Consider the following 11,497-nt stretch of genomic DNA (forward strand, 5'->3'; position numbering starts at 1 on the left):
ATTTTTTCCTAACTACTTTATGGGGCCATCTAATATGTGGAAGGAATGATTTGACATGTCTACTTTATAAGAAAGAGTCATATTTTAAAACTAGGATGGTTGAGAACCGTCTATCTTTAATCAATTAAAATATTTCGAGTTTAAGTCTTGAGAAAAGAAAACTTCTTGAAAAGGAATGGTTTGCCTTCCTTAGTGGACTATGTGGCGTGAATTTGAATTAGTTGGCTCAGTAAGTTTTGGACATCAGATGACTCGTTGAACCATTAATAAGTCAGAACCAGATATCTCAAGTTCGAGTCTTGAGAAAAGAAAACCTCTTGATAAGGAACAATTTACCTTCCTTATCAAGCTTACATGATGTGAATCTAAATTAGTCAGATTAGTGAGTTTCGGACATCATATGCTTCTTTGAACCACTGATAAATGGAAGGAAGGTGAATAGAAAATTACCCACTTTGTAAAAAAGAGTGGGGTAGGATAGTTGAGAACCGTCTATCCTTAATTGGATGTCTCAAGCTCGAATATTGAAAAAAGAGAACTTCTTGATAAGGAAAAATTTACCTTCCTTAACGAGCTTACTTGACATGAATCTGAATTAGTCGGATCCGTAAGTTTCGGATGCTCGAAGAAAAGTTGTCTTTGAACCATTAATGAAGGGAAGGAAGGTGAATTGAAAATTCCCCATGTTGTAAAAGTCACAAAGGTCCCATACCCCATTTGGCCAATCTTCCATCAAATTGTGTTTCTTCAAAGTCTTGTTTCCCCATGTCTGAGTCAACTTAACGTGTCCAAAAGATAAACAACATTAATGCAATCCTATTGCCAAATAAATCCAAAAAAACAATAAAACAAACTCTGCAGAATTCAGTTTTTTTTTTATAACTAACATTCTTGCTTATTCTTGTTGTTTATTTAATCCAAAAGGGTTCATCATGGATATGTTCTCTTGTTTTTTCGTCTTCGTTTTGTTTCACTTTTGGTGCTTTGATTCAGCTCAAGGACAGAACACATCCTACCCAAACTGCACTAAAGAATTCCAGTGTGGGAACTTAACAAATTTGAGTTTTCCTTTCTACAAATCCACTGAACTTGATTGTGGATTGTCCAAAGTTTATTGTGAAGATACTGAAAATCCTATAATTGAATTGAATGGGGTGAAATATCAAGCTCTTGAAAAATCTGATGTTTTTATCAGACTTAAGGACTCTAGTCTTGGAGAACTTTTGAAGAAAAACAGTTGTGAGATTTTTGATAAAAATTTCTCGATCGCTATTTCTCCTTCAATAACATATAGATTTGATCCCTTACTCACTTTGTTCAAATGCAACAGAAGCCAAAAGAGTAGAAATGAAGAATTTTTCAACTCCAGCAGTTATCAAAGTTACAATGTCTGTGATAGTTTCATATTATACTATAACATCTCCATCCATTATTATCAAGTATCTGAAATTCCTAGTAGCTGTTCATTTATTCAGTTGCCTTTGACATCAAATATAGAAGCAAAAACAAATGGAAGTGGCTTATTTCATCTTTTAACTGAAGAATTTATACTAGGATGGACTGTGTCTGATGAGTGTAATCAGTGTTATTATACAGGAGGAAGGTGTCAAACAGATAATACTACTAACAACTTTCTTTGTTCTAATGCCAATACCAACAATGGTAAAGAGAAGTTTTTTTCATGGTTCACTTTAAAGATTTTAGTTCTTTTCTTTTCTTGGTTCATCTTACATTTTCATTTTTACTGTGATTGCAGCAGGTCATCATAAATATGCGAAACTGATTGTTGCAGGTACCTATCTTTTTAACATTTTGTCTGCAATTTTGTTGTTACATTACAAGATTTTAGCATTTAAAGGTTTATTTCTACAATGAGTATGATATAACAAGAAGTAGTGTTTTCCACCGCTTGAGCTTGTGATCTCCTTGGTCATATGAAGGAAACTCTTATTGTTGTATCAAGGCTACCCTTATCAATAACAAAGATATAAAGAATCTAAAATATTTAACTTTAGTCCATGTTTTATGTTCGTTGATCGGTTGTTGTTGTTTTTTTGTTTCAGTTTCAGCATTTATCGGTTCTGTTGTTGGACTTTGTGCAATTGCCTGTGTTCTATGGTTTTACATGAGGAGGAGAAATGATTCTTCACAATTTATTTCAAGAAATACATCTGGTATTTCAATGATTCATCACGAGCTTGAGGAACGTTGTGAGTACCTAGGGATTCCTGTATTCTCCTATGAAGAACTTGAAGAAGCCACCAACAAATTCAGCTCTTCTAGAGAACTTGGTGATGGAGGTTATGGAACTGTGTACTATGGTAAGAAAGGTTTTTTCATAGAAGTTACTCACTCCGTTTCAATTTGTTTGTCTGGTTTTGACTTGGCACGGAGTTTAAGAAAGAAAAGAAAGACTTTTGAATCTTGTGGTATTAGAATGTACCAAAATGTTCTTTGATCTTGTGATCTTAAACATGTCATATGAAAAATTAGTATTACAAAGCTGTCAAAAAAAGAAGATGCGTTCTTTCTGGAACGGACTAAAAAGGAGAGTAAGACAAACAAATTGAAACGGAGGGTGTAATAATCTAAAGACAACCCAAAAAAGTCTCTTTTGCTTTTCGAGGGGAAATGTACGTAGTAAGCATCTTTTGATCTAACAGCTGTTTCTGTATGTTCTAAAATCAGGAAAACTTAAAGATGGAAAAGAAGTTGCAGTTAAGAGCCTTTATGAGAACAATCACAGGCAAATGCAACAATTTATCAATGAAATTGAAATTCTCACTCGCCTTAGGNTGTCATGTGAAAAGTTAGTATTAAAGAGCTGCCAAAAAAAGAAGACGCGTTCTTTTTGAAACGGACTAAAAAGGAGAGTAAGACAAACAAATTGAAATGGAGGGAGTAATAATCTAAAGACAATCCACAAAAGTCTTTTTTGTTTGTTTTGCTTTTCGAGGGGAAATGTACGTAGTAAGCATCTTTTGATCTAACAGCTGTTTCTGTATGTTCTAAAATCAGGAAAACTTAAAGATGGAAAAGAAGTTGCAGTTAAGAGCCTTTATGAGAACAATCACAGGCAAATGCAACAATTTATCAATGAAATTGAAATTCTCACTCGCCTTAGGCATCCAAATCTTGTTACCCTTTATGGATGTGCATCAAGACGTAGCCGTGAACTCTTCCTTGTTTATGAGTACATTCCTAATGGAACAATTGCTGATCACCTGAACGGACATAGAGCGAAGGATAAGTTACTAACATGGTCTATAAGGCTCAAAATCGCCATTGAAACTGCTAGCGCGTTGGCTTACCTTCATGCTTCTGACATCATACACCGTGATGTCAAAACAAATAACATTCTCCTGGACGATAAGTTTTGTGTCAAAGTAGCAGATTTCGGGCTGTCAAAATCCTTCCCTAATGATGTTACTCATGTCTCAACCGCACCTCAGGGGACCCCGGGATATGTTGATCCTCAGTATCATGAATGTTACCACCTTACTGATAAGAGTGATGTTTATAGCTTTGGGGTTGTCCTTGTTGAGCTCATATCATCAAAGCGAGCTGTAGATATGAACAGACATATGCACGAGATTAATTTGGCAAACTACGCGATGAACAGGATACTAAAATCTGCATATGATGAGGTGATTGATCCATATCTTGGATTCGAGACAGATGCTGAAGTTAGGAGGATGACAACATCAGTGGCAGAACTAGCTTTCCAGTGCTTGCAAGTTGTCAAGGACATGAGACCTACAATGGAAGAAGTACACGAAGCGTTGAAGCTTATCAAATACAGTGGATGGAAAAATGATCAGAAAAAGGCTATCAATAGCTGCAATACCAAGACAAGAACTGTACAAGTTCATCGTCATCCTTCTGAAACGGATGATGCTGTGTTATTGAAGAAAAACATTCCAGCTTCACCTGATACTGTGATTGATACATGGGCTAGTAGTTCCACTACAACTAGTACTGGAGGGTGATATTTCATAAACTCATTTTCCCCTTCATGTTAGATACATATCACGATATCATTTTATAGAGTTTTTTTTAGCTTGTTTCAGCCTGTTTAATAGGTTGATGCTAAGGCATAGTTCATGAACATAGTAAATCAAGCTTTCCTAAGGTGTAACTTATAGTCATATATGTATATGATTCCCCTTTCCCCTTTAGACTATGTTGCTTGGATTCTCCTAAAATGTTGCTGCACTAATGCACTACTTTTTGGAGGATCCACACACACCTGTGAGCATTTTTGAAAATTTTCTCTATGGGTTATCCTGGCTTTAAAAATGTCTTTGCTACTTTTGGTGAATTATAACATACGAGCAATTATGCACAATTTATGCAATCTCTCTTTGAAGACAACACCAGTACATGTTAGCTAGCATCAACCGTGTAGCCTAACGGTTAATGAGGTGAAAATCATGGAAATTCACATTTCAATAGAGACAAAAAACGCTAGGTGATTTCTTCCATAACTGTTGATTAACATAGTTACCGAATACCTATACTAGTAGGACTTTTCGTTTTCGTTTTTTCATTAATGATTTGGAAATATTATGGCTGCCAAGAAAGTTCATAAGATCGGATTTCAAACTATGACTAATTCTTTTTCCACCAAGAATTGACCTGCAATTAATTGTCTGCAGACAAATCCTTTATTAGAAATTGCATCCACGAATGGGTCAATAATCAAGAATTAGACAATTATTTTACAAGGTGAAAAAAGGGACCCCAGCTTTGGAGCCTTCACCTGTCACTATTTTTATACAAAAAGAAAGATGCATCAACAACAACATATCTAGCGTAATCCCACAAAGAGAAAGATGCAGTAGAACAAATAATCAAGGATGTTGAAGAATGGAAACTATCCGCGCCCTTCTTTATTAGATCGAAATATAAGACTTCCTTCACCCAAATAGTAAGTTACAAAAGAAAAAATTGTGCAACAGCAAACATTTGTTGCAAATTGCTTCCACGACGAAAAAAGAAAAAGAAAAACATCTCTAATCAATGTCTAGCAGTTAGATTATCAGAGTTACTCAATGGAATTAAAGGAGTTCTCTTATTCGATGTGCTTTCTGATTGTTGGAATTTTTCGTCATTGTCTCCATGTTCTTCGGCTACCTTAAGGGATTTACGTCTAGGATTTGGTTCTGAATCCTCTTCTGGAAGTATAGCTCGTTGAAGTATTCTGTGGATCATTTCATAACTGGTAAATGTAATAACAGCAGAGGGTGTGGTCCTTAGAAGATTGGTTCCACAACCCCGGTAGAATGCGGTCAGACGTTCCTGTTTGAACATCTTTTTTACACAATCAACAACCCCATTATATGCTTTCTCTGAGTTTCTTACTTGCCCTTGTTCTTGAAGTTTAGAACGCACGACCTGGTCAAGAACGATAGATTAATAAGTAGGACTGTGATTCCAGGAAAGAACAAAGATGGTCCTGGTCCATTTCCTGCTTACCTCATGTGGATAAGTCATTACAGAGGCAACTACTTTTGCCATCGAAGAGGCAATTGCTACTTCACCAGGGTTCAGTTCATTGGTATGCTTATTGGCTGGCAGTTCGAGAAAGACATCACATGATCAATCAGATAAGAGATAAATGAGAAACAAACTTCGCAACTGATAAAAGAGAAAAGCTTCTCACCCCTTTTTGCTAAGTATGATTTCAGCTTTTCATATGCTGGAAATTGGATAGCAACATGACTAATCCCAGCCAATGACGGCAAGAGGCCACTGCAACCCAAAGCAAACGGAGATATCAAACCCAAAATAACTGACTAGAGTCAACATCAGGTGATGAAAATGGATACTGTTTTTTCTTTTTTTTGGACAAGAGTAATTGTTTATTATCCTAAGAAGATGTTTTCCATCTTCGCATAGTTGGTTAAGAGGATATGGAACTGAAGCGTCTCAACAAAGGATGAAACACACAAGTAAAAAGTTTGTATATGACTATCTTCACTATATAACTAACCTGTACAATCCGCGGATCCCTTCTTCATGTGTTATTCGTATTAAAGCAGACAATATACCTTTATAAGGAACTACACCCTCCCTCATTCCCTGTGTCTAAAGAATGAGGAAAAGAAAATATCAGGAACACGTTACATAAGCAAATGCAAGTTGTTATTCCAATACTAATTAAGGACACCCTAACAATAAACTCTAATGGTATTAGAAACTTGTGCTTTAGCCTATGTTACGTGAACTATTAACACATTTATGTTGAACTAGGATGACAACTGTATCGGCACCATGTGCAGATGCTTACACCAATGGGTATCTACAATTATGCCTCAATTCCAAACAAATTGGGATCAGCTATGAGAATCCTTACAATTTATGTGGGTCCATTTAAGTGGATCACCAATTTTAGGGAAAAATAATAGTTTCTCTAGCAGCAGAAATTATCAACATTTTTCCCGGAATATAAATCTCTTAGAAGACAAAGACTCTTAGCAAATATTGAATCTAAAGAAAATGTCATGACTAAATTAGCACACAAAAGTTTGGATTCTGATTCATTTTAGTGAAGAAGCATCTCCAGTTCCCGTGGCGTAAGTACTAATTAGAACTATTTAAGACCAGAGGATTTTTCTTTCACTTGCTATAGCGCAGCATAATCCTAACTATATTAACAGGGTTAGATACAGACAGTCAAAACTCTAATACTCCAATCCCAACAGAGGCAAGAAACACTAGGTGATCTCTTCCCATTTGTCTAGGTGACTAGGCCTAGTTGGCAGAGCTACATGCTACCGGTGCTGGTGAGAGATAGCAGGTACCCAGTAAAATAGTCGAGTTACGCACAAGCTAACTCGGATGCCACCAACGTAAAAGAAATTTCTGATACTCCACATTTAATCCCCCACAAGGTAAAAGATTGCATTTCACCTATTCCCATCTTTCTCTCTGATGATAGTTGATGAAGGAAAGCATACATGGATACAATAATAGCACAGTGATAAAGACTGCAGAAACTAGAGCAGGGCAAGTAAATATAAAGAAAAATGAAAGTGCATGGATCATGGCTCCCTACGAACAACACCGATTACCCAAATTGAAGGAGCCAACTTTATCAAATTGGTATTCTATTATATTTCTGTGCATTTATGCACTTTAAGGCACAACAAGTGAGCACAGAAGAATAAATCAACGCTAACTATATGAGAACATGAAACCTACTTGGAGCCGGGTCTTAACAACCCACAATGGATTTGTTGTAATGGATGTTGCAGCCCCCGCTCCCGCAGCTGCAAGCATGTTTGCACCAATTGTAAGCTGCCCACTGCTATCCACTGCATTTACCGCACAAGAAAATTCTTTTGGTAAAGATAAGTGCTAAGTTTCCTATTGTCTTCATAACAAGTTCCAAATAGTAAAGGATTAAAATATATGACGGCATTCAAACAAACATTTAAAAAAGAAGTGATGAAAGCTAATAGTCCAAATAACTAATAGAGTAAAAGTTTACCATGTGAATGTAACGAATCCTTGAGATGTCGATAAACTGTAAAGTACACCTGCAGAAGATGTGAATGTTTTTTCTCAAAACGGTTACTTGTGGAGATTTCAGAAGAAAAAAAGGGTGGGTGGATTCAGCATGCATAGAAAATATATGCCGACATGGAGTCAGTCGTAAACAAAGCCGATAAGTTACAGCTAACACTGGTAAATCAACTTTTTACTTCCATAAAAAAGCTATCCAGGAGTTCAATACAAGCAACACCTGCCCCCGCCCAAAAGGAAAGCCTTATTCATTTTGATTCTTCATCAGCAATAGGAACACGTTTGTGGTGGTGTGCAAGGAAACCCTAATCATTGCATTATATAATAAGAAAGAGTATGCAGTTCCATAAGAGACCATATTTGAATATTATCTCATTCAATTTTGATGACTCATTTCATGAAGGAAGTTCAACTAATTGCAATCCACAGAAGCAGAAAATGAACAAGACAATGTTTACCGCCCAGTTCGGAAGAAGAGCTGTCAATGTTGGTGAAAGGCCTCGATAAAGTCCCCTGAAACCTTCTGTCCTTAGTATATTTTGTAAGCTGGTGACAATGACACTACCTGTTTGTTGCCCAAATAATTCAAGGAAAAATAAGTGTGCCAGTAATATGGATTTGGACTTCTCTTTATTCTTTGCCTCTTTTTCTAAGGTTTCCATTGATCTTAATAGGTTTAACAAGAAGACCAACAAACAACAACAACAACAACATACCCAGTGAAATCCCACTAGGTGGGGTCTGGGGAGGGTGGAGTGTACGCAGACCCTGCCACTACCTCGTAGAGGTAGAGAGNTGCCAGTAATATGGATTTGGACTTCTCTTTATTCTTTGCCTCTTTTTCTAAGGTTACCATTGATCTTAATAGGTTTAACAAGAAGACCAAAAAAACAATATATTAATCCAAAGAAGGAACAAGATGAAAGACCAATTATCAGCTCCTCAAATTAAAACTTGTTTAAATTAAGAAGAAAACAGAACTAGCCCTAGAGACCTTCATGAAAAAGTCGACAGCAACTCTCCTCTAAAACTCACCAAATTATACTCACTGTCAAAGGAAATTTTTCACGGAGATGCGATGAGATCAGAGTGCACAATGTACAGAATGTGGAAGTCCATTTAGGAAATGACTACATCAAATGAGGAAAGCAGAAACACAAGGAACGCACCGAAAGCAACAAATTGGACATTCTACACTGGAGAAAATGGAAATTGGAGGAAACAGAAACCCAATGGGCAGCCTATCTAAGGTGAAAGCTGAAGGAAGACACAGAGAAAAAATACAACAAAATAGCTCTTCATGCACTAAGGTGCAGTTTTGTGAGAAATAATTAAGCATCCAAGACGAGAAAATTCCTAAATCCACAATGCATATTGTTTTTGTTGCTATTTTGGAGCTCAAAAAAGATCCAACCAGTGTATATTGGTTGGATAGATGTTTTGTAGTCACACCTTTGTTTCGGACGAGGTAATTGTATAATTCTACTGTACAGCACCCTTAGTTTTATGCTAACAAATACCTTACTTAAAGAATTTAGAAGAATACATAGATAAATAAATTAAAAGGAGCAGTCAATCAGAATAGCTAATACTTCTACTTTGCCTGAGAAGATTGGTAAGAATTTAAAGCAACAGCCAGACTTCTTTTACCAGAGATATACTAGAACTGGAAAAACTTCGAATCCATTGTACTGTAGTAAAATCAGGGTAAAAGTTGTCTTCAGATTTTGACAATCTGTGTTAACTCCAAGTCAACTAGGAGTGAGGAGCGGGACCTAAAATGGTTTATCGTTGAAACTGAGGAAAGCTCAGGTCTGTCATTCATGCTTCGTTGGATCAGATATTAATGATTCGCAGTCCATTTTTTCAGATATGTTGATCTGAGTGGTGTTTTGCTCACACAAAAGGCAAACAGGAATTCTTGTGGTTGTTAAGTAGTGAATAAGAAGTGTTTTTATCTGTTATATATAGGACACCATTGACGTGTAATAAGGGTTCTACAGATCATTACGAGAGCTATGAAATAATTCAATTACAAGATCACATTAATCTTAATATATCACTTTTGTATTTGTTCAATGGGAAGCACTTCGACTTAAGGTAGCAGTTCTTATCATTTCTAATATAAGAGACAACGACGAGCACAAACCTTGACGACCAGATTGAGAAACCTGAGGTAGACCATGTACTTGCAGTCTTGTCTTAATAACATCCAATGGACACATAAATGTAGCAGCAATAGCACCTAAAAAACATCCAATTAACTCAAATTCACATTCAAAAAACTCAAAGATCCAATGAACACATTAAATGTAGCAGCAATAGAACCTAAAAGAACATCCAAAGATACAAAAGCTTAGATTTTTACAACCCCCAATTAACTCAAATTCACATTCAAATAGCCCAAAAACCTCAAAGATCCAATGTACACACAAATATAGCAGCAATAGCACCTAAAAGAACATCCAAAGATACAAAAGCTTAAATTTTTTCAACCCCCAATTAACTCAAATTCACATTCAAATGGCTCAAAAACCTCAAAGATCCAATGTACACACAAATATAGCAGCAATAGCACCTCAAAAACACACTACCCAATTAACTCAAATTCACATTCAAACTGCTCAAAAAACTCAAAGATCCAATGTACACATAAATGTAGCAGCACTAGCACCTAAAAAAACCACCCAAAGATACAAAAGCAAAGATTTTTACAACCCCCAATTAACTCAAAATCACATTCAAATAGCTCAAAAAACTCAAAGATCAAAAAGCAACACAATGAATGAATCTCTTACCTTCTTTAACATTAAAACCCCAGATAACAACAATTGACAAATTAAATTAAAAAGGGAAAAAGGTGGCCAGTGCATACCTGCAGAAGCACCAGCACCAGCTTCACAAATGATACCTCTAACACTCTTAAGATCGCCGGCACCGGCGGTGGCCATTTTTAAAGATTCTTGCCGGAAAACTTTACCTCAACAACCCAAACAACAGCAAAAATATTGAAAAAAAAACTGAAAAATTCACCCTTTTTTCAAGAATTGAAAGAACCCTTTGAAGATTTAGCAAAAACCCAGGTGGGGTTTCATCATATACAAATACCCTTTTGGGTTTTCAAGAAGAATGACCGGTCCACTGACGTCTTGGACGAGTTAGGGGTTTGTGACATAGATGATGATTCTTATTGCTTTTTGAATTGAATTTGAAGAAGAAAAAAAAAAGTTTAGAATTTTGATATGGTCAAAAATATTTTCTTGGTAATTATTCTAAATTTGGAATGTATTAGTAATAGTGAGATTAGAAACTTCACTTGTAACATGATAATGGAATGACGAGAATTAGTAAATCTTAATATGATAATGAGTCGTTATCATACGATAAACTATTGATTCGTGATAATGAAATGACGAGAATTAGTGAATCATAATATGATGATAGTCATTATCATACGTTAAACTATTGATTCAGCGGTGACAAACTTTTACGTAGTTAATTTTTTTATTAAAATAAAAAATGTTTTACTTAGTAATGTTATTTTCTTTTATCATAATTTCAACTTATTTTTGTATGATCAAATGTGTTTTTTTTTAATAATCGCTCTAATGTAGAAAAATAGGGGTATGTTAATATTGATGAGATTAAAAATTTAGATATAATAGTTGAATTTTTTATTAAGGTGTTGAATTATATGACAAATTATTATATCAACTTACGATTAAAAAAAATTAAGAATAAATAACTTGAATAGAATTTAATTCATGTTTTGTTCAGTAGAAAAACAAAATTCAATATCCTTGAAAGAAAAAACTAGCTTTATATATAAGCTATTTATGTCATGTTAAAGGCGTCGACTTAAGCGTTGACATTCATGCTTACTTTACTACCATTATTATGATCGTAGTTATTCCTACTGAAATCAAAATCTTTAGTTAGATTACTACCATGTGAGAATCATACCCCT

General features: G+C 35.4%; 2 protein-coding genes across 3 annotated transcripts; one reads left to right on the forward strand and one right to left on the reverse strand.

The window, feature by feature from the left end:
- The first annotated feature begins 721 nt into the window (after positions 1-721).
- Positions 722-4,183, forward strand: LOC125869389 (LEAF RUST 10 DISEASE-RESISTANCE LOCUS RECEPTOR-LIKE PROTEIN KINASE-like 1.1). Of its 2 annotated transcripts, none has more exons than XM_049549969.1 (4): positions 722-1,662; positions 1,757-1,792; positions 2,064-2,321; positions 3,019-4,183. In XM_049549969.1, exons 1-4 carry the CDS (start codon positions 933-935, stop codon positions 3,987-3,989), a joined length of 1,995 nt encoding a protein of 664 aa, XP_049405926.1. In that variant the 5' UTR covers positions 722-932; the 3' UTR covers positions 3,990-4,183. The 2 variants fall into 2 exon arrangements, with proteins under 2 accessions (XP_049405926.1, XP_049405927.1); XM_049549970.1 differs by having other exon boundaries at positions 1,760-1,792.
- Positions 4,184-4,862: 679 nt separating this feature from the next.
- Positions 4,863-10,762, reverse strand: LOC125868362 (nicotinamide adenine dinucleotide transporter 1, chloroplastic). Its single transcript, XM_049549019.1, has 9 exons — positions 10,406-10,762; positions 9,680-9,775; positions 7,989-8,095; positions 7,496-7,544; positions 7,207-7,319; positions 5,996-6,090; positions 5,666-5,754; positions 5,479-5,573; positions 4,863-5,397 (listed from the first exon to the last, which is right to left on the reverse strand). The coding sequence occupies exons 1-9, from the start codon at positions 10,479-10,481 to the stop codon at positions 5,020-5,022; spliced, it is 1,098 nt and encodes a 365-aa protein (XP_049404976.1). The 5' UTR covers positions 10,482-10,762; the 3' UTR covers positions 4,863-5,019.
- Positions 10,763-11,497: the final 735 nt, after the last annotated feature.

This window comes from Solanum stenotomum, chromosome 6 (genome assembly GCF_019186545.1).
Source record: "Solanum stenotomum isolate F172 chromosome 6, ASM1918654v1, whole genome shotgun sequence".
Classification (NCBI taxonomy): Eukaryota; Viridiplantae; Streptophyta; class Magnoliopsida; order Solanales; family Solanaceae; genus Solanum; species Solanum stenotomum.